A 23,979-nucleotide genomic window follows, 5' to 3' on the forward strand; every position below is an offset into this window, starting at 1 on the left:
CTCTGCACAGGCTGGCCCCTCTCTCCCCATCTCCTCTTCACCTTGCCGATGCCCATACACCCCCGAAGTCTTGCCTACGTGTCTCTGCCGAAGTAGGTTGCTCTGACTCCGAGGGGAGCTTATGTCCCACGTGTCCCACGGGTCTGTAGCACTCCGTCGTTCCCCCATTGTGACGCCAGCCTTGATTGCTTCACTACTGGGTTCACATCTGCTTCATCCTCTGGACTCTAGGGGCAGGGCTCGTGTCTGTCACAAGGTCCCTACGTGGCACCCTAACACAGGACCTGGTACATTGAGGATGCTCGGTGTATGTTGATGGAACTGAACTAGGAATCCAGTGGGAATGATAATAACCAAAACTGTAGTGCGGCCTCACTGGCTCGGGGTGAGGGGCAAGATAAAACCCTGAACCACGACTGCCAACCTTTATGAAGGCTGGGCTTCGTGCCAACTCTCCTGTGGATGGCTTCATGGGTATTATCTTATTTGTTTCTCATAATGATCCTACGAGGAGGACATTCTCATTGTCTTATGTTTACAGTTAAAGAAACCGAAGCGTGGAGAGGGAAAGTGAACTATCCGACATCCCCCGCTGGTAAGGGGCAGAGTCTGACTCTGAACCCAGCCCATCACACTCTAGACCCCGCGTGCTTAAGCGCTACTCCAGGCTTTAGGAAAGGTCGGGCCCTGTCCAAATGGCATGTTTAGCACTGTCAGGTAAAAATTATAAATGCATTCGCACACACACAAGTTCAGCGTTAGCCTGCCCTCAACCTTCACAGCTCTCCCACAGGACCTGATGTGTAGACTAAAAAGGGTTTAGCTTTGTCTTTCCCATTCTGTTCTCCTTCCTTTAAGGAGAGTCTTTTCATTTGCCAAAGTGGAACGTTTAGGAGAATTCACAGATCGAATATGTCAGTTGCCATCCTGGTGCCTCTGCATAGTTCTGGAAAATGCAGTTGACAGTAGACAAATCACCACTAGAGGGTTTTCCAAGAGCCAGTCTACACTATGGGCAAAACTCTGTAGATTCAACAGCCTCCAGTCCCCACCACTAGGACCCCATTGCCTCCACCACACCCTCACTCCACCTCCAAGCCTCAGGCTCTGACCAAGGTTCTCTATCCCCAGTAGTGGGCAGACTCTGAGGACCAAAGATCCTTCATCTTGGGGGTCCACGTGTGGAGCTGCCCTCCAAAAGGGCCCCTACGGGCAGAGGCCAGAAGTTGCCTGTCCCATCAAATCCCACAGCTGGTGTGTGCTGGGGCCAGGCCTAGAGCCCTGATGTCCTAGTGCTTTCTGCGTACCTGCTCACCAGCCTGTCCTAGGAGCTGAGGACAAAAGTAACCAGGAGAAAATTCCAGCACTCACAGAGCTCAGCTTAGACCCCGAACAGGCAAGAAAGCACCAGGAATCCACTCTAGTGGTAATTCTGACAGCAGCTAACGTGCAATGAGCCCAGCAATGTTGTAAGCCTTCTCTATGCATTATCTTTTTTATCCACCGCCCGCCCCTGCAATGTGAAAGAGAAAACTATTATTGCCCCCATTTACAGATGGGGAGACTTCTATCAGAAGAGGTCACATGGTGAGTTAAGTGGTAGAGCCATTACTTGGACCCAGTCTGCGTCTCTGCTCTTATCAACTAAACACCACACGGTCAGCACGAAGCCATCAAGAAGCTGTGAGCACGACGGCTGAGGACCACAGGAGACAGAGGGCCTGACTTGGCCTGGGAATATGTACACAAAGGAAATGACATTTGCCCTGGTTCTTAGAGAAGAGGAGTTGGCCAGAATGACAAGGGCAAAAAGACCTCCGCACAAACGTGGAAAAGCCTAGAGGCATAAAAATAGAAATAGGCCAAGGAGTTTCACTGGACTCAAGCATGGGTGTGTCTCTGCCCCAGTGGCCAGGAAGGGCCTAAAGGGAGAGATAGAAGACAGGTGATCAAAGACCCGGACTTGATTAGGAATTTGGACTTAATCTTAAAGACAATTTAAGAAAACACTGGAGAGCAGGGCAGTGACCTCATTGTGCAGAGAGTTAGCAGAAACTGGACCAGAGCAAGGTTAACTACAAGACCGAAGGCTGACCTACCTGGAGCTGGTGGGCATAAAGCAGAGAGAGGATGGAAGCCTGAACTTGGCAGTAACACAGGAGAGGAAGTGGCTGGTCTGGGAAGGAGAGGAGAGGATGTGAGAGTGAAGGAGGGAAAGGAGCAAGGCTGGCTCCTGGGTGTCTGGTCTGGGTGAGATAGAAAACCCACGCAGGGAAGAGCTAGGTCTCATTTTGCTTGGTTCTAGGGTGAGGCATGATGACAAGCGGGATACACAAGGCCACAGCAGATGGGGGGCCCAGGCCTTACAGAGAGGTCCATCAAGGACGCCCCCAGCTTTCCCAGAGAGGAGACTAGGCCTGGGGAACCTGGTATGGCCCCACCACAAGTCAGTCCACTCCCAGCCTCGGCCACCGTGCCGCCACATAATGAGCTGCTCTTCTCAATTTTGGAGTCTAGGGACTGCAGCTCATTAAGGTTTGGACTGAGTTAGTGCTGAGCATCCCATAATTGCATAGCTCGCCTGACTCTCTGTCATTAGCTCTCGGCTCCCTGGGCTCCACCTCTCCTATTGGATTTGCTGATTGACCCCAACATAGAAAGTCTGGCTATAAAGGGCAGCCCTCGCTGTGTAGTGGGGACTGCCTGCTGGTCCTGAACCTTGCAACTCCCGGTGGTTCAACCATCCTCAGCCCTAAACTTCGAGCTGCCATTTCCCTGTGGAAATCTTTCCTTTGCAACTCCAAACGACTGATCTGATTACTCACAGAGAGGAAGGGAATTGAAAATCGAGGTCAAAGCAGATGGGCTGGCAACAAGTCACATTCCCTTCATGGTAGAAAATCACCACAGTCAGGACAGGGTAGGGTCTCTGGCCAAGGAGCCTGAGGGGCCAGGGGCCAGGACTGGAGTTGGATTTTCTCAGTCTCCATCACGAACTGGAATCTGAGCCTGATGCTGTCAAGATTGCCCCCATGGCTGGGGAGCAGGGAGGACATCGCAGACAGTGAATGGGACTCCCAGGAGCCCTCCCAGTTCTCACCAGAGCCCCAGAGAGAAGTGGATGCCTGCTCCCTGAGTAACCCCCTTGTTCTCTGATGGCGGCTTTCCTGGACATCTGGAAGAAGGTGACCAAAACCTAAAATCTGGGTTTTCTGCAGTCTGGCAGATTCCAAACACAAAGCCAGATGTAACCACAATCATCTCAACATACCAGGGTACTGGTAGGAATGATTTTTTTTTTTAAGCTGGAATTATCCAGGGTGGAGTTGGAATAGGGGAAAGGAAGAGTGTAGTCTCATACCAAGAAATTGCAGTATGAAACAATGGGCCCCCTAAACTGTTTCTAAATCAGGGGGAATTAACTACCCACCCAGCAAGCAGGGAGGCTTATCAACAATAAAGCACCTTCCATGTACCAAGCGCTCTTACCTTCGGCCCCTAACAGCACATTGATGGTTGGAGATCACCATCCCCATTTTATGGTTGTAGAAAGAGGCTTAAAAGCATTACATGACTTGTCTAAGACCTCACTGCTAATAGTCATAATAAAGTTAACATGGATCAAGTGTTTATTACATTCTGGGCTCTGTGCTAAGGGCTTGATTCAATCTTAATTGCTCACTTAACCTTCAGAATAATTCCATGAGGTCCACATAACTGAGATTTGGTAGGTTAAATGACTTGGCCAAGGCTACACACTGGGTAGGTAGAAATAAGAATCCAGGCAATCTGAGACCAGAGTCTGGCTATGACTATGCTATGCTCTTTGATGTCTTTAGCAATTGAGCTGATATTCAAACCCTCAAATGTATAGCCAGCACCCTCTCTACTATGGTAGACTGACCTTCCATGACATATCGATACATTTTTAAAACTTATAGTCATTAAAGACAATGGTGTGTTCAGTCATTTTTCAAACCCTTGCCCCATTTCTTTCTGGGAGAGAATTGGATGCATGTTGTTTGAATTCAGGACAGAACTGTGGCCCACTGGCCCCATCATCACATACCTCTGACAAGTTTGCACCGGAAGGACTATCAGAGCAGGGAAGCCAGGGAGACCATGCAAACGGAGGAGGGAGTGGCCCTCTCAGGACTTCCAGCTGCAAAGGGGTTCCCTCCTACCCCTCCTTGCCCTGCCTCTGCTTCTGTCTCTTAGACGGCCCCCTTCAGTCATCAAAGCCCATCACTGGGGAAAGGCAGCTGTGCCTGACCCTTCAGATACCAAAGGGAACAATTTTTCCCAGCTCAGCAGACCCACGCCCTAACCCCCAGCTGCTCCTACCAGTTCCTCATCCCTAGCTAATCCGACTGGCCTGGCCATCCAATGCTCCCCCAAAACACTGGGCGTCAACAGTTTATGGAAATCTGTGCCTACAGTCTTGTTGGTTCATTTTAAGCTCTTTTCACTTAGAATGGAACTTTATTCCTTCAAAGTCTGAGATTTGGATTCCTCTGCCTTACCCTAGTCTACCCTCTGGGTGGAGAGTTTTCTGCAAAAAGAACACTTCACTATGCCAAGAACACTTGGTAACGGCCTCCAAACTTTACTGAGCACCCCGATGTGCCAGGCACTAGGCGAGGTGCTGAGATTACAGAGGGGGGCTGGTGAGAGGAGTGTCTCCAGGGGGTAGGACCTTGCACAGTGATACATTCCCAGCACCCAGCACAGCACCTGGCACGTCACAGGCATTGACAAGCGCTGACGGAATGAGGAAATGAACGAATGTAAATAAGCAATTATGGCTCACTAGGCTACATACGGCACTGTGAGGCACGCGGAAAGAATTGTGGGAGCAGAGAGAAGGGATGCTTAGTCCAAGTTATGATATCTGAGAAAACTCCCCAGGCCAACACTGGAAGGGTACCTTCAAGTTCTTCAGGAGAGGAAGCAGAGTTGGGGGATGATGGGGTTTCTGACGGAAGAAACAGCTTGTACAAAGGAGTGGAGGCACGGGACCACATACTGGGAATGTGGCAAGTCCCAAGTGTAATCGGAGGTGTGGAGATGGAGTCAAAAGCAAGGACTTCAAATTATAAAGCATGTTGGAGTGCTGGGGTTCATGGATTTATCTGTCTACTATGCCACCAAAGCAGGGCACCCTCTTCCCCTATAGAACATTTCTCCTGGATACACCAAGGGGCTTCCATAAAATCTGAACAGGGCATACCCTTGGATGTTGGAAGGGGCTCCCACACTAGTATGTCTTGCAGTTTCCATCCCAGCTTCAAGGCAAACACAAGACCTCTGTGCATTTCACAGGAAGGAATGAGAAGACCTTGTTTTGGTCAGTGGGATTGCTTTCCCAGCCCTAGGCACTAAAGTGTGATATTTTTATCCAGAAAAGGGGACAGACTATCCAAAACTCATTCACACACTCCTAGCATATTAGAACTGGAAGGGTCCCTGGGGAAACTTTTGCCTACTTCCTCATCTTCAGAAGAAGAAACTAAAGCTCAGAGAGGAAGAAGGACTGTCCAATGACACACAGCAGATTAGTGAACGTTCGGGGCTGGGAAGGAAGGAAAGTAGGAGGGAGGGAGAGAGGGAAGCCTCTGGTTTCTAGTCCATGCTCCCCACTGCACTGTGTTCTCCTGCACGAGATTTAATGATGAAATTGCAGACTTTTTTTCCAGTAAACATAAAACCAAAGACTAAAAATATTTCTGAATTACTTTTTTTTAGAAGAAAAAAAAATGCCTCTCCAGCTCTCTGACTCCATCAACCAATTAAATCTTTGGCTTCCACTCAGAAAGAGGCTTTAAATTAATCAAGATAAAACTAGCTTACTCTTTCCCTCCAAGCAGCAACTTTCTACCAAAAAGAATGAGAGTAGTTTGCTGGAGACAGGAGTGTCTTGGGGAAAGGAACAAAATCCAAGCCATTTAACTTCTCACACTCACCTGAGACTCCTCAGCCATTTGTCATTCATTCATCAAACATCTATTAAATATTTATTCTTTCAACAACCACTCTTTGAGCTCCTACTGTGTACATTCTAATCACAGGAGCATAGCTATGAATCAGAACATAATTCGGGCCTCAGGACATGGACATTTATCACTGAGTAGGGTGATGACATTTACATAAATCATCACCCTACAACCCAGGGTAAATTACCCAAGGTAAATTCCTAGTCCAAAGTAAATTTCATTTGAATAAATGAGTGAATGAATGAAATTGGTGTCTACTACAGATCACTGCCACATGAGAATTCCACTGGGGCTAGGACATAGCACTTCTAGAAACAGCTTAAGGAACAGCTCAGAAAAGGCAGGATTACACAAATGGGCCTGAAGAGTATTTTGAGAGCTCCATTCCCTTCTCTGAGCCTCAGTTTCCCCACCATCATGATGGGATCTGAGGAAACTTCCAGCACTAACATTCGATAATTCTCTGAGCCTAGTTCCCAGCACTGTATGGAAATTCAAACCCAATCTCTCTTCCTAAAAATAACTATTGAATCATTGTCCCTCTGCCTTCTCAAGGTCATGCCTGTGTCTCTGGATTTCTCTTGGGAGATGAGAGAAGTGAGGGAATTCAATTCTAACTTTGATTGGCCTTCTTTTCTGTTTAAACAAGAGAAAAAATATCCAATTATCCCATTGACAATTACAGTCTGCACATTTCACCGCAGGCATAGAAAACAGGCCAGCAACAGAAAACTAGCCACAGACCAGGGGTGCACACATGCAAGCCATTATCTACTTGGAGACAGGCTGGCCTGTGGTGGCCCCCAGTGGCTCAGAAGCTGGACGGCTCCTTGCCAGCAGGCCAGGCCATCCGGGAGGCCGCCTGCCATTAACTGCAGCAGCACCCATCCCAACTCATCTCAGACTTCGGGCTGAACAGAAAGCAGGTGAGAAAGTGAGTCACTGACAGTGAGCGATCCCAAACCAAAGACCTGAGTTGTATGCTCGTATACATGCAGGCCTGATCAGGTCAAGAGATAAATCAGTGAGTCCCACGAGGGAAGGGACCATGTCCATTTTGGTCACCAACATGTCCTTAAGCACACAAGCATCACACAAGGCACATGATCTGCACTCAAGACATACAGGTAGAAAAATTTTGTGGAAGGCTAATGAGTAAACAACTACCTGAATGAATGACTGAATGGTTTGTTTGTGTGATGGCCCCAAGAACACTGTGGAAAAGAGACTGGATAGAGTATTGGCCAGCACTCAGGCTCAAGCATCATTTGGAAACATCTATCCAAGCTCTGCTCCTTATAAGCTCTGACCTTGGGCAAGCCTCAGTTTCCTCATGGGGCAGATGTTTGTGCTGCTCAGATTCCCCTTTAAAGAAGGACTTGTTGCCTCCAGCTGCTGGGAGTATCATTAGCTAAGAACCTCCAGCCGTCAGGCCCTCAGACTGTCTCAGAGCCACCTCGCCTAAGGTCATGCCCTGCCCACAGCTGCCCACTTGAAAGACATATCAAGTGGGATGTGAATGAAGGCCCTGGCCACCCTGGCCAATGAACAAAACTGTGATTCCAAAGCTCCGTGTGAGGGTAGCTGAAGTCATTCAGCTCATCTTCTCCCTCCCCCAGTCCTGCTTCTGTCCTCTCCCTTCCCCAGGTGCTGGCCCCAAAGGCAATCCCTAATAACCACCCTGAACTCTCAACTCCATCCCAAAGGCTGCTTCCCAGAGAACCCAACCTGTGACCCATCATTTGCAAAAGAGCGATAATAACCCGCACACAGAATGCCATCTGACAGGCAGGTTCAGTGGGAGCCAAGGTCACACAGCCGGTTGGGAGTAGCGTTGGGACTTGAGTCCAAGTCTGATTCCAAGGCCTATATGCTTTCAACCCCTTAGATCTGCATTAATGCTTCCAAGAGTAGGGTTTTGTTCTTTGGCTTATTTATTATTTTTAAATCTGAAAGCTTTCCCGGAGATTCAGATGAAGTTGGAGTTAAGAACCCTAACACTCCCTCTCTTATCACCCATGCCAATTCAGCATGGGATCCCAGCCCCTGACCTGGGACGCCAGGGTGCCCTGCCCTCTACTCTCTCCCCAGAGCCCGCACCTAGATATGTCTTTTTTGATGCTATTTATTCATAAGGGTCTCAAATACCAAAGGCCTAACACATATGAGTCACCCAAGCTGCTGGCTGATCCCACACAACTTGACAGTGTTTATTTATTTTGCATATTGAAGTGAACAATGGCACTTCAGAGTGAAATTCAGTTTCAGCAGAACACAGCAGAGGGAAGTCAATTATCCGGCATTAATTATTTATGTGGGGACAATAACCATGGTGTTATTCCTCACTCTAGAGGCCTCTAGAGCTTGAAACAAGAGGAGAGAAGAGGTAGCTGCTATTATCTGTCCACAGTGCAGCATTGCACTGGATAAATTAACCCCTCTGACATCCTGTGAATACACATAAGCCTTCTTCGTGAACATGGTTCATGTATCTGTCCCCAGAACACACACAATTAATAGGCTGGTAGGCCCAGGGATTGCATTCCCCCAATATTCTCGCCAGGCCAGGCTCTGAATATATTAAAGGAACTAGCACCTTCTCTCTGCTTCCCACCCTGCCCTATCAGAACTTTAGGGCTGAAGACATTCTAAGCAAACCTCTTCTCAGATTGCAGCTTTGTGGCCAGCCAGAACTCTTGGGGTCACGTTAGTCCAAGGTTTTCCTCCCAAGGTATGTGTGTACGATATCAATTAGAAACCCTAGTCTGCCTCCAAAAGAATACTAATCCAATTTCTAAATCATTGCCATGTAATTTAACTTCCTTGTATCCTTAAAACTTCTGAGGAGATTGGAAGTGGGAGAGAGAGAGAGTGTGTGTGTGGTTCCCCAAGGCAGAAAGGGTGCCAGGGCCTGATCTACCTTTGCCCCAATTCTCTACCCCAGGGATGCAGTCCTCATCTGGAGAGTTTAACATTGATGGAGTGTTTCCTGTGTGCAGGCAGGTGCTTTATACATATTATGTGAAATTCTCATTACAACCCAATGATGTAAGTATAAATATCCCCATTTCACAGATGGGGGTGAAGAATTTTTCACATGAAGAAACTAAAGCCCAAGGTCACAACTAATAAGCAGCAGAACCAAGAATTAAGCTGAGGCCGTCCTGACCCCTAACCACTGTCCTAAACTGCCCTGTGACCGCAGCTGCCCCACCCCCAGCACAGGCGCTGGTCTGACCATCCCAGGACCCATGAGGCTCTGAGGAGGTGTCCCAAAGCCCTATTGTGTTGGGTGAGGTCATCGAAAGGACATGGCCACCAGTTGACCCATGCGCAGGACTCCAGCCATCAGAGGCTTCCCCCACAACCCTGTCCTTGGAATGTGCATTCCACTTGCCTTCCCCACTCCCAGAGGTGGCCCCAGGGGACACAACCTTGAGATAGTGATGGGATGCTGAGACCATCTTGACGGTATACATGACTGAACCCACTTAAGGCCTCCGTATAAACTTTTAAGATTTGGTGGCAGGTGTGGAATCCACATATCTTGCTGCCACTCAAGACAAGCCCCATATGTAAGTTCCCTTGTCTGTTTAACCTGCTGCCCACCAGTCTGGAGTGGCCCACCTGTTTCTTTGGTCTCTCCCTGCCCTCTGCTTACAGCGGCTGGTTTCAATTTGCACCTGGGAATCTCCCCAGGCGCTTCTGAACCAACACACTGCCCATCTGGTACGGAGGTACCGACCTACTGCCCGGTCTGGACAGGAGCCAGGAAGACTACGATTCCACTTCATCTAGAACAGCTCCGCTTTCTCCTGGCTTAAAATATTAAGCTGCTGGGAGTGTCCGTTGGCGATTTCTTATTTTCTCAATGAGGTCACTGGCCAGAAGGGGGCCGGGAAGGGATTTCTTAGAAGACTGCCCTGAGATCACCTTCATGAAGAGCCACAGTGGACCTCTGCCATGCAGCAGGCACTTGATAAACAAGAGCGCCCCCTATGTAGCTTTCCCTGCATGACAGACCCTTCATACACACTAAGTCCTTCCGTTCACACATGAACCCAATGAAGTAGGTACTCTTTTCATCCCTGTTTTATACGTGAGGGAACTGAGGGGCTGACAGGGTGTGAGAACTTCCACAAGGCCACACTGCTAGTAGGAGGTAGAACCTGCCTTCGAAACCAGGCTATCATGAGTTCAAAGCTGATGACCATTGCTCACCCCATGAAAGGCCTTCAGCTCTTCCAACACATGTCGATCCTGACGGGTCTGCCTCTCACCATCTCTGAGCTCTGCCTAAGACACACTGTGTGGAAAGATATTTGGGCCCCCATATGATCCCTTATTCTCAGCATCAGGCTGCACAGAAAATTCCTAGTTACATCTCTAACAGTGTTTCCCATTCTAAAATGGCATGCACGAACTGTATGTCATACCCATAAACCTTGTTATAATGATGACTTTGGGGGAGCAGAGTCCCAGAGGGGTATAACCTCATAAAGGTTAACCCAGTACTAGTAGACTTTTAGCAAATAGTTAACATCTTTTCTGATTTTAAAAGCAACATACACTTAGAAATATACTCAAAACCCAAACAATATAGAAATGAACGATGTGATAATTCAGGTGGACAGGTGGTTAAGGATAGAATAAAGGTAAGATGTCAGTGATGCCTGTAATATGTAAAACAAAACATACAAAACAAAACAATGACTTAACAGTCTTGCAAGGGCTACTTGGATTCTGTTGCCTCAAAATGGCCCCATCAAGATGTCTCAGAAAAAAAAAAAAAAAAAGCAAGGCAGAAGCCCTGAGCACTCGATTACACAGCTCTTCCATAGATCAAACCTACATGAGAGTGACCAAAGAGTCTGGTTTGCCCAGGACTGAGGCATTTTCAAAGTCACAACTTTCAGGGCCAAAATCAGGACAGTCCTGGGGCAACCAGGACAGCTGGTCACCACGGATTCACTGCCCTGGTACTTTACCCTTTGGTTCTGGTTCTGGCCTCCAGGACCAGCCAGGTCCCCACGGCTTTCAGCCATGTGAAGTCACCTCTGGGGCCCCATCTCTCCTTCTCACCTCATCATCTGGGCTTCAACTTCTGCTCAGTGTATTCCTGGCTCCTCCTCCCCACCTCTCTCCCCCAACCCAACTAACTCAGGGCAATAAATATCCCCTAGCATCAGCTCTGTGCTCCGTTCCCTCCCTGGTGCCCTGGGAGAAGGAGAAGACACCTAAGGGTAGACTGTCCTTTCAAAAAGCTCAGAGAGAGCCTTCCATAACCCCAAGGGCCCCCAAAGGCTCCAGCCTCCTGGCCCATGTGGGATCGGGAGCCTCCCCTGGGGTCCCCTATCTTAGCAGAACACCCCATTCAATTATTTGTTTCATTGTCTGCCTGCACCTTAGACCCCAGCTCCTTGGGGGACTGGACATGCCTGATTCCTCCATGTCTCAGGGCCCAGTTCTGTCAGTATTTGCTGAGTCAACATGGCATCCCCAATACTTTGCCTTAAGCTTCCTCTCCATGACAGTGCACGGAGAGGTGGGACCACCAGCAACTTCAAGATCCTGGAGCTGGGCCTCAGCCAGAGGCCAAATGGAGCAGGCCTGGCCCTAAGAGACGGACTTACCGCTGACCCGGCAGAGGGATGGCATCCAGGTGGTGGCCTCCAGGCAACGCCATCATGTTGATCCCAATCTGCAGCAAAGCCTGCCCGCAGCGGTCGTGACCCTGGAAAAAGAGAGGGCAGGACCGGGTCAACGGATGCCCTGAGAGAAGAGGTACAATCACTTTTTCTCCCAGTTCCTGGCCACAAGGAGCAAGGCAGGTATGGAGGAAAGGCCCCAGCACCCTCTTCTTTTTGAAAAAGTTTAGACTTCACTAACCTCACACAAGTAGTGTAGGACTTAGTCCTACGTCCCAAGCTCACTAGGAATCCCTACAATCTTTTATCTCCCATTATCAAACATTTGCCTGACCCATCTCGCTTTGTACCAAATGTTGGGACACACAGACCAGCAAATATTGCATGGGATGTACTTATACTTAAAAAGTATCTATGTCTTATCTGAAATTCACATTTATGGGCATCATGTATTATTTGCTAAATCTGGAAACTCTACATGCTAATTCTCCATAACCATCACAGCCCTGGGTTATTCACTTTTTGATTATGCCTGGGAAATGTGACTCTATAATGAGCATGGTGGTTGCTTCCCCAAATCCATTCCACTTCAGATGATATAATTTCACCCAAACTGCTAGTAACTGGTTCAGGAATAGTCATGGGACTCAATTCGGACCAATGAGCCATGACAGGACTGCTTCCAGAAAAAGTTTTCTTTCTCCTAACTGCAAACCACAAGGAGACAGTATCTCTCCCCTTGGACCTGAGCAAGGAAGCATGTCAATTCATTGCTGCTAGAGCTATCTTGCAATCAAGAGAGGACCCAGCTGGGAGAATAAAGCTGGCACACAGAGAACAATAAATCTGGGTCCTTGATCCCCAAGCCACTGAATCAATGAACCCTGGAGTCCGGCCCATCCCTAGGCCTACCTATTATGTAAGATAAGAAAGTTCTTGTTGTTGAAAGAGAAGGTTTTGTTAGTGGACAGCCAAAAGCAGCCTAACTGATAAAGGTAAACCGGGCTCTAGGGGCCTCCAATCCCAGCACTGAGGACCCACCTGACTTGCCTGTGTCTCACAGGTTGGACCAAGACAAAAGTATCCTTCCACCTGTTTGACTCCTCCTGTCACCTGTCCCTTCCTTGTTCCCACCTCTCTGCCTTCTCCTTCTCCAAGACAGTGAGGAAGCCCTCCCCGAGGAAAAGGGAGATTCTGTTGCTTTTGCTGGGGTAGAGTAACACAGGAGAGGTTTGGCCATCACCTGGCATGCCCTGAGCTGGGGGACAGCAGATTTCAAGACTTTCCGAGAAAACACAAGTATGAGCTTGTGGGAAGAGACAGCTAAGAACGGTAAGATAAGTCCAGAAAAATTAAACTCTTACTCCATGAGTACAAATGACCCTTATGAGAAAAGAACGGAGGAGGACTTTAATTAACAGTGATATCGCTGGACATAAAGTACCCTTTATGATGCTTGGAATAAAGAAGAAGAGAGTCGATCTGGAAAGTATGGGAGCCAGGAACTCAGAATAAACTAGGGCATTATGTAATTCCAGAGACTCACTCCCAATGTCTGTTTCTTGGTCTGTGGGTCCCACCACCCTATGAACCCCATAAGCCAAGGGCCAGCCATGTAGCCAGCACTCTATGTGTCTGTTGAAAGGCTGAGTGGAATACATTTTTAATACCTTTATGCTGAGCCCTAATTCTTTTTCTGTAACTGAGAATAATACTATCTATTGTATGGGACTATGACAGCAATGACCTGAGATTAGGGCTGTGTAAGTGTCAGGCCAGGGTGAGAGCGCAGTAAATAGCAGCCTTTGTTAGTCTCATGCCCTGAAAGTCCTCTGTGCACTCAACCCTGTGGTCAGCTCTGCTGAGGGAGATGCAGAAAATGAGACAAAGCAGAGAAAGCTTTGATGATGCTCGACGAGTGCCCATCAACATCAGCAGTATCGCCATTGTTATTTCTAGTGTTATGATTGTGATTGAAAAAGTAGATTTTTGGAACCCAATGAGTCAGCAGCCTGAAAAGGATGGCACAAAAGAAAAAGCTAGAAACAACAAAAGGAGATAACTGTTCCCCTTCTGACGTGCTTGACTAAAGAACCCCAAAGGAAAATACCAACTTCTCAGAGTGAATGCTATGATGTCATCAGACAGCAGTGAGCAAGCCGATCTTGTTTTACCTCCATCTCCATCATCAAGAAGAAAAGGGTGCAGAGTACAAACAGCGAAGAGGGAATTCAAGCTAAGATAGGCAAGGACACGGAGACGGTAAGGAAGCTCCAAGACCCTTCAAAGGGTGATCCAGTTAGGGTTCTGTGAGGAGATGAAGCATGTCTTTGGTACTGGGGGAACTTTGGATCTGATCAAGTTGTATCTGATGCACCCAGACAAAGGGGGAGCTGTCATGAGCAGAAACCTGGATGTAAGAGAATGATCTGAATTTCTAAGAGGTAGATTCTAGAAACATAGCTCAGTGACCATAAAATTCTAGAACAGATTCCCAATTGCTGATCTGTGAGCCCCTCAGACAGAAGCCAGCCAGAGCACAGGAGGAACAAATCAGGGCCCAGACAATCTGCTTCCTTTTCATTAGGGACCACTGGGCTCCTAGCAGAGGGGAATGCGACGATAAACCTTGATTTTATCTTGAATTTCGTTAAAATGCCCTGGTGAGATGTCCTTGTTCATCCGTTTCACCCATGGCCCCACAGTGGTTGTGCCAGTGGGGCCATCCAGGAAACAAAACCTTGGTCCCTGTGATTGCAGGTTTTCCCAGGGGCTGGGGGAGCCTCTTGGGGACATCTGGGCTGCATTTGCATCACTGCCCTATTTACCGACTGTATTAGTTATGCCTGCCTCTTTCCCCCAGTGGGACAAGACTCCTTCATGCCTGAAAGCACATCTTGCTCAATGTGGGCCTGGGCCCAGGGTCCTACACGATGACCTGCGTGGTCAGAGCCAGGACTGTGAACCAGATTAGCTCTCAGAGGAACCACAGTTCATATGCACTGGGGATAAGGAACCGGAAAGAGAGAACATCTGGAAGGTGAGACAGGCAGTACCAAGAGTTTAACCCAGCTGATATTTATAAAATGTATCTAATAATAATAATGGCTAATATTTATTGAGTGTGTACTGTGAGCCAAGCACTGTTCTAAATGCCTCATCTAGTATTAACTCATTTAATACTATCATCATCCCCATCACTGACGAGACTCTGAAATTCAGTGGAGGTGTGTGCGTTGCTCAGGATCACACAGCTGTCGGTGATAGAGGACGAGGATCCCGGCTTTAGGATTTTGAGGGGAGGTGCTGGAGCACATGGAGGGGATGACACAGGTCCTTCGTTTGCTAACAGGGAGCCCGACTCCCTTCCACGGTGGCAACCACACCCAGCCCCCAGCTGTCACAGCCCTCCAACTCTCCTCCTTCTCCCTGGTGCCTCCTGAGGCTCCCACCTCCCAGACAGGGAGTCCTCCAGCCTCGTCTGGTGCCGGTCCTCCGCGACACTGCCAGAGGACAGAAGAACAGTCCTTGGAAAAATGAATGGCCAACATTCATTTCAGATTGCCAGCAAAGGCACTCAAATGGTGGCAGGAAGGAGGGCACAGACAGTGGGCATGTCTCTTCGGTTCCTCATTTCTTGGTTGCTTCTGTGAGAGTCATGGGGACAGCTGTGGGCCCTAAAGGAATCAGGGGATGAGGAAACCACAGTCCCAGCTAAAGCCTAACGTACCACTAGCTTTACGGAGAAACCTGTTTCAAGCGTGCAGCCCTCAGAGAAGCCCCCACAGCCTGCTGCACCGGCAGCCACCTCCCCTGAGCCCTAGGCTGGATTCATCCTAGTGAGCAGAGGTTCCAAGAACAATGCCTCCAAAACTATACAGCATGTCAGAAAATGGGTTCAAGGTAATCCCTTTGCTGCCCACTGTCCGTCCTCAATGGTGTCACAAAAAGAACTTGAATTTTGGGGTCTGTCAGATCTGGATTCAAATCCTGACTCTGTACCAGATTGGTGCATGACCTTGAGAAAATCATGAACCTCCCATGAATGTGGTTCTCCCAATTATACCTGCCTTCTAAGAGCTTCATAAGGATTAAATGTGATCACTTGCAAAAGCCCCTAACAGATTGAAAGAAAAAAAGGAAAGGAAAGGGATCATGTGCTTGGCACATGGTAGCCTCAAAGAGGAAGTGTTCTTCCTTGTGGAAGGAGGAGTTGAGAAATGTATCTCAGGGCAGAGATGCTGCCTTGCCCCTGAGAGAGGTGGAAAGGACACAGGCAGGAGTGAGCAAGAAAGAGGAAACTCCATCACTTCCGTCCCCACCACCAACCCTGCCCAAGGCCCTTCCTAACTCATTGGAAATCTCACCCTGGAGGCTCTCGGCAATGCCTCCCCCACCAGGAGAGGCTAGTTTACAAGACAGACCTGCAGCCTTAGGTGTCTCTGATTTAATTCAATGCCCGCTGTGACAACTGTTCATTCGGACAGCTCATTTCTGCTCCTGCCTCCTCTTAGAGGCAGCCCTTGCTCACCTTCGTTTGGCTAACAAGAATGGAAGAAGGAAATGGTAGGCGATTTACAGTAAATTATTGAATTAGAACCAGGACGGGGGCGGCTTCTGCCATTGTTTAATGGGCCAATCCTGGTATGGCTCAAGGCTGGGCTGGGATTATTTAATCTGCAGAATCCATTAGGGCTGTCAACAGTGCAGGGCAGTAAATATTGTGGAAAGCCGTTAAGCTCTGCTGCAGTGTTAGGTACAGGGAGGAGGCAGCTGGGGGAGTGGGTGTGGGAGGAATGAGACCTGGGGATTCAGTCAAGTCCCTCACTATGTGATCCCCTACCCCCTCATCAGTTCTCCTCCCTAGAATTTATCACAATTGTAATTAAACAACTGAAATTAGTAGCTTAAAGTTTTCTCCCTTAAGGATCCTGGGGGCAGGGACCAGAGGTCTGTCCTGCCCCCTGCTGTATCCGCCACCCCCCTCCTGACAGGCGCCTGGTGCAAAGTGATCAGATCGACCAGATCGACCAGATCGATGGACTCTTTTTTTTTTTTTTTTTAAGATTTTATTTATTTGCGAGAGAGACAATGAGAGACAGAGAGCATGAGAGGGAGGAGGGTCAGAGGGAGAAGCAGACTCCCTGCTGAGCAGGGAGCCCGACGCAGGACTCGATCCTGGGACTCCAGGATCATGACCTGAGCCGAAGGCAGTCGCTTAACCAACTGAGCCACCCAGGCGCCCCAGATCGATGGACTCTTATTGGCTGGCTGGGTGGGTTCTTACCAAAGGAACCCCAGCCTCCTCGCTGATAAATGAGAGACAGGTGCCTATGCGGCCACGTTTTGAGTACTTGTTGAGAGGGTTGTGGGAGGGCCTTTTCCAACCATACACACTGCAGGGAAAGGGCTTGGCATCCTAACACTCACTGAGACAAAGCCACCTGTCCCTCCTGAGTTTCTTTTTATTTTTTTTAAAGATTTTATTTATTTATTTGAGAGAGAGAGAATGAGAGAGAGAGAGAGAGCGTGAGAGAGGGGAGGGTCAGAGGGAGAAGCAGACTCCTCGCTGAGCAGGAAGCCTGATGCGGGACTCGATCTCAGGACCCTGGGATCATGACCTGAGCCCAAGGCAGTCGCTTAACCAACTGAACCACCCAGGAGCCCCCATCCTGAGTTTCTGTAGTCCTTACTGTCTGATCATACCTGGCTGGGCAGGCTCCCTCCCCAGCCCCAGCTCTGTGCTCTACTAGGCAGTTTCTCCCAGACAGACAGACAAGAGACAGTTGCATGACAACTGCAAAAACTGCAAAAAAAAAAAAAAAAAAAAAAAAGCAAGGAGGTGCTAAGGGAGGTCCAGAGGGCTTCCCAGCAGTACTAGGTGAGAATGGAAGGTGGGGAGAAGGGGTCATGGCAAGTTTCTCAGGACATGACCTCAAAACTGACCCTTGCAAGAGGAGTTTGGAGACAGAGAAAGGGGAAGCTGTGGAGAGAAGAGCATGGGGACAGAGGGAAGAGCATAGGAAAATTAAGGAACTGCAAGTGTTTCTAGAAGGCTACAGTGAGCACTCCAGGCTGGGCCCAGCTGGAGTTTAGATGAAACCATCCCAGTGTCATGGGAATGCAGAAAAAGGAGTGGCCACTTTGAGCCGGGGAAGTAGGGCAGACTTCTTAGAGGAGGCGACATCTGAACTGGGTCTTAAATGCAGGGTAGGATTTTGCCAAGTGAAGATGGGACAAGGACATTCAGTGCCAGGAGAGCAGTGTGAACGGTGGCAAAAAGACCAGAAAATAAAGCAAGGGTTAAGGGACCCAGATCTCTCCCAGGGGGCTAGCAGGAAGGTGCCTCTGTGGTCCTGCATATGAAAGGAACAGATTCTTTGGACTCTATTCTGTGGATGATAGGGAGCCATTGAAGGTGGTTTGAGTAGGGGACTGAAAACATCAGAGTGGGATTTCAGCTCCCATGGTGACCAGTAAGTGGATGGACTCCAGGGAGTGAGGCCAGCAGCAGAGGTCCATTTAAGAGATAGATGCAACTCCCAAGGGGGACCACAAAAGCCCTGAGGTTAGAGCCATGGGGACTTGGGGGTAGAAAGGAGGGTGGCTGCAATGAGCTTTGGGAGGTAACGACAATGAGCTTCCCTCCTTGCCCCCACCCGAGGCCCTCTTGATCTGTGGGAGGGTGGCAATAGTCATCGAGACATTTCAGTATCGCTAGCTGGGGTGCTCAGCATCCTGAACAATCAGATACTTTAAGAACCCTCATTCCCAGGGGAGGCACAAGAAACTAAGCAAGCTGTCACCTAGCCCTACCGAATGGACTGAGCCTCATGAAATATAGACAGAGCGACTCTCTAGAGGAAGCCTGAGTGACCCTTTACAGCTGTCAGGCAACAGAGTCCAGCAAGTGGGCAGAATAGACTCAGGGCTCCCAGAGCTGGGTTTGCCCCTTGGGCTCTGAACACCGTGGCTGGGCAACCCAGAAGGACCGTGCATCAGGTAGGGACCACCCAGACCTGAGCCCTGCTCCTCAATTCCAGAGCCAGAACAGTTTCAACAAAGCACAGGAAAGGCCCCAAGCCTCCCCCTGATTAACTGGATACATGTACCTTCTAGGCTTTACCTGAAAGGTAACAAGAATCCCACCTGCACAAATATGTCAGGGGTGAGACTATAGCCTCCAGCCACAATCTAGGCAGGCTTCCTAGAGGAGCTCACATCATAACGCTAGAGTATTAGAATTAGTAGGAGGCCATAATAACTATAATGATAATAATAACGATGAGTAGGAGAAAAGGAGACATATTTAGGGTGCTAACTATGTGTCAGGCAATGTGGTAAATGCTCTTGTTATCCCCATTTTTTAGATTAGGAAACTGAAGCACAGAGATTAACACCGGCAGATGGCGAGACATGTTCAGAGAGGGGAAGAGATCTGCTTGAGGTCACACAGCAGCTGAGCTGTATCTGGGACCTGCACCTCGGTCTCCTCACTGCCATCAGGTTCCCAATGGGAAATCCAAAGAAGGCTTTGTGTGGTTAGAGCCCCAAGAGACCGACCCAGGCTCAGAGTGATTTACCCTGGGAAATCCATTGTTCTGGCAGTTCCCCATCTATAAAACTGGGTTACTCATGCGCTTTCTCTGTTGCTGCGGCTATCAACACAGGGGAATGAGCAGTGGATAGAGAAATTGCAGGGATTCCTAGGCTAATTCAGCTCAGTCTTGGAGTGAGCCAGGCAGGTTGATACAGAGATGCCCATGAGTCCCCAGAGGTCTGAGAAAAAGGAGCCGGAGTCTAGCTCTCGCTGCTGAGGCCCATGTGCCCTGGTCCCTGATCAGTATGACCGCCCATCCTCTAAAAGGCTCCAACTTGTCAAAGACAAGCCCCAGGCAGCCTCTCCTGAAGGAGCATGTATAACAGTCCCAGAGGGAAGCCCAAATTCTGGAGCCTGGAAAGCCATGCTGCCCCCCACCCTGTACCTCAGGGTGGGCCCGTCCTGACACCCCAGCTGCCCATCAGAGGAGTGCCCAGCCCTGAACCACACAAGGAAACAGAAGTTGCTGGCATCTGGGAGCTGGCCCTGAGCTGCTGATTTTCTAAGGGTCAGAAGTAAGCAACTGGCATCCCAGACCTCCGGGACCATCGGTGGAGTGTAGGCCCTGAGAGATGCTAGGCTGGACCTTTGGGCCACTCCCATCCAGACCTCTGTTGCGTAAGAATGCAGATTCAGAGTCAGTTACTAGCTGTGTGATCATGGGCATTAAGTGTCCTTATCTGTAAAGTGGGGTATATAAGAAGGATAACAGAAGTAATGGTTCCTTCCTCATGGCACTACGGTGTGGATCAGTGAGATCACGTATGTGAAGTACGTGGCATGCAGGAGTGCTCAATATAAGACTGGTTCTGTTTCTCTCCTGGTGAAGACAAGTACCTCAAAGTAGCGGGGCAGCCAGATGGAGGCCATTCTACAGCCTCCTGAACTATATCCAGCTAGTCAACTGCTTTTTACTCTTTAACTTTTTGATTACCCCTTCCTACTTTCTAACTTTTCCTGATGTGAATGTTAGCCAACTGCTCAAATGTTCTTTAGCTCTGATTTGCAAAAGCGAGAGCCCTCTCTCCCTGGGCCCAGATCCCAGGGTGCTAAAATTAACAATCAGTATACTTTAAGCTAATGACTTACTGGTCGTGACTGCCATGAAGAGACATAACTCTCAGATAAAAGCCATTAGAGAAAATTGAATAGCTCCAGCGTGGTGAAAATTTGGATACATCCTGTTTCATAAATCACGCTCAGAGGTTACACTGGGCAAGCTATTTCCCTCTCTGAGTCACGATGAGGCCCCAGGTTGAGGGGGTCTATATCCCCTTGGGAAAGAAGACATAGGGGAGAGAAGCATACAATCTGGGGCATTGAATGAGTCAAACATAAAAAAACAGCCCATTCACAGAATGTTGTCTTATCAAGGCTCATTTATGTCTGGTAGGTCACATGTCACAGTAGCATCCAAACAGTGCACTGCACGGTGTCTAGTACAGAGTAGGAGCTCAATAAATATTAGTCATTACCCAACAGGGGATTCCGTGGTTCTCCAAAAACACCTTGCCCTTCCATAATGTTATGCATTGGTCATGGCACCCCAACACGTTCAGACCAAAATCCCCTCAATTCTCTTCTTCTATCTCCAGGTTAATACCAATGTTTCAGGACTCAGTTCTAATCCCACCTCATCTGAGAGGCCTTCTCCAACCACCCTAACCTAGAGTAATTTCTCCCTCCCAAAATTCCCTAGGCATCAATAAAAGTGGGAGGTCTTGAACAGTTTCAAATTATCTTGTAATAGTAGGTATGCTTTCTCCATGTCCCTCTTTCTTCCCCTGTCTACCTGTTGAGTGCTGCCAGAACAACTGGAAAGCCACAAGACGGCAAGGCCAAAAGATGAAAGAAGATGAGTTCTGAACACAGTTTGGAGTAGAGCCACCCAACTCACATCAGTCCGGCACGGGGTGGGGGGGGAAGAAGAGAAATACGCACAATGTGCTAAGCCACTAATATTTGGGGCTTGTTTGTTACAGCAACTAATCTGAAATAACCTACTTATGAAAACTGAAGTAAATGCTATGCTGAAGGCATCTGTAAGTGTGCTAGACACAGAAGTCTCTCAGTATAGAAGTTCCTTTCCCTTCTTCCTCAGCCTTGGAAGAGATGGTGGGATACTGTGTTTGTCTACTGACAATTAGCCCTCTGGACACTGACTCTAGTGCATGCACAATACAGCCAGAGTCCAGAAGTTGTTGAGGTGAGAGTAGAATGGAATAAATGCCTGCAAAAATTTAAAGTCCCATCAATTCTGAGACTAAGATTCTGTTTCTCAGACACTGACTTCTCTGCTCATATGGACCCATTCACAACCATAACTAAATTTTATTATACTCAGGTGGTTCTCAGATGCGTTTTATTGTTGTTGTTTTTTTTCATATTTTAACATCTGAAATTGGGATGCATGTTTCTGTCAAGGGCATCTTGGCATTGTGTTGCAGTTTAATTGAAAGCATATTTTCTCTTTTATGAAGTAACAGGGCATCTTACAATCTATGGCATCTTAAATTCAATGAAATATAGTATTGGGCACTTAACTATGTACGAAGCACTCTTCTAAGTGCTTCACAGAAATAAATTCATTTATATCTCAAAAAATCCAAAATAACCAGTCAATATGGCAGGCCACATATCTAAAATACTTCTCCATAAGAATTTGGAAGGACTGATAAAGATGTTCTTGATGTTTTTAAAATGCATCACTGAGCTGGCAAAAAGATAAGAAATCTGGAGAGGCCAGGAGGAAAGCAAAAGCAGGAACCAGGGATAATAAGCAAGAACTGAAGGGAACATCTGCCCTAAGAACATCTGTTACTGTATTCCTTAAGCTTCTGTGTCACATGTGTATGAGGTAGGGAAAACTAGGCACAAAGTCTAGGGACTAGGGAAAGAATCAAATAGGGGTCCAAAAGACCAGAAGCTTAATGTTAAGGGTAAATGAGAAATAATCTTCCACACAAAAGATGCAAGAAAAGTGTCCCAAATTTGGCACTGAGTAAAGGGAAGTAAAATCTATCCCAAGAATTAATGACTACAATATGGCCTTCACATAGGTTTGTGGCCTGAATTCACACTATCTGGGTGGCGGTGGGCGGGGGGTGGAGGGAGGAATCAATTAGGGAATTAAGTTTCAAGAAATAAAAGAGAGTCTTGGAAATATTTTCAAGGAACAAAGGCTATAAAATATGACCAAGCAGATTTGAGAAAGGACCAGATTTGAGATGGAACTTCTATAATTAAAAATGTAATAATTAAAATGAAAAAGTCATTGGACAGATTAATCACAGCTAAGGAATGAATTAGTGTACTGAAAGGACAAAAGAAATGATCCAAAATGCAGCCCAGAAAGACTAAGGGAAAGAAAACGTGAGTGAAATAAACCTAAGGAATAAAGAGTAAAGTAGTCTACCAAATATTTAATCAGGTTTCCAAAGGGAAATAAGAAAAAGAACAGAGGAAAAAGTTATATTCAAAGAAACAGTGGCTGAATTTTTTCCCAGAAATTTTGAAAGACAAAACAACTTTCAAATCCAGGAATGCCAATGAATTTCAAGCAGGAAAAATACAAAATATATACACACCCTAGAAAACACATAAGACTAAAGAACACCAAAGACAGAGAAGATTTTGAAAGCATCCAAGGGGGCAAAAGAGAAAGAGAGAGACAGAGACACAGACAGACAGAGAGAACTAGATCAACAGGTGACCACTTAAGAGCAACAATGAAAGTTAGCAGACAATGAGAAAATATCTGATTACAGGAGATAATTGTCCTAAAATTCTATACCCATAGAAACTCTCTTTCAAGAGTAAGGATGAAATAAAAACACTTTCAAACAGTTAAAAATCCCACAAAGGAAATTCTAAAGGATTTCGGGCAGAAAGAATACAATGCCAGATGGAAGATCTGAGATACAAGAAAGAATGATGAGCAAACTTACTTGTAACTATTTGAGTAAATCCAAACAAACTTTAACTATATGTGAAACAATTATTCCTGACGTGTGGCATAAGGGGAAAAAAGATAAATCTAATTTACTGTATGCAAATTCAAAAGGGGATGACTAAAGTAAGTTAGGGTATTCTGAGTTTCTTTTATTTGAGGAGGAGGAAAATAGAGATGTAAATTAACTTTAGCCTTATTAGGTTATGATTAATGCTGCAATATCTAGGGTTACCTTATTAGGGTATGATAAATGCGATAATATCTATGTATAACTAAAAGAATACACATAAAAATAAAAATAAATATTACCATTCAAATAAGTTAAGAGGGGAAAAATGTGTAATAAAAAAAGCAATCAAAAAGAAGAAAAAAAAAGTTTGGAGGAGCAAGTATTGATGAATAATAGTAATCACAGTAAGGGGGAGATGAATTAAACTAGCCAATTGTAAGCAAAGATTATAAAGTATGCATTACACTCACACACACGCACACACACAGAGAAAAAAGAGAGAAGTAGAGAAAAAAAAAGGAAGTATGCCATGTTCTGGCAACAATACCCTTAAAGCAAAAAGAGCCAAAACAACTTAAAGTTAAATGCTCCAAAAGATATCCACAGAAATATTTACCTAAAGATGTCTGGTGCTAATGTATTCATATAATACAAAACAAACTTCAAGACAATAACCATTACGGAAAAGAAGAAATTTGTTACATGAAAATAAAAAGATTAACCCATCAAGAAAATATAATAGTGAGGATGTACATAACAACAACAATAATCTTAAA

General features: G+C 47.1%; 1 protein-coding gene across 3 annotated transcripts in view; it reads right to left on the reverse strand.

Annotated features, from left to right (window-relative positions):
• Window positions 1-23,979, reverse strand: part of INSC (INSC spindle orientation adaptor protein) — a 121,385-nt gene that overhangs the window by 79,029 nt on the left and 18,377 nt on the right. For 2 of the 3 annotated variants that reach the window (XM_081798537.1, XM_081798535.1), the window contains exon 2: window positions 11,627-11,727. In XM_081798537.1, coding sequence (XP_081654663.1) covers window positions 11,627-11,682 — 56 coding nt within the window. In that variant the 5' untranslated portion in view covers window positions 11,683-11,727. Of the gene's footprint in view, window positions 1-11,626; window positions 11,959-23,979 lie in introns of those variants that run through there. The other variant, XM_081798536.1, reaches the window with a different exon arrangement.

Source organism: Leptonychotes weddellii, chromosome 11 (assembly GCF_054177405.1).
Source record: "Leptonychotes weddellii isolate Sample4059 chromosome 11, ASM5417740v2, whole genome shotgun sequence".
In the NCBI taxonomy this organism is placed as follows: Eukaryota; Metazoa; Chordata; class Mammalia; order Carnivora; family Phocidae; genus Leptonychotes; species Leptonychotes weddellii.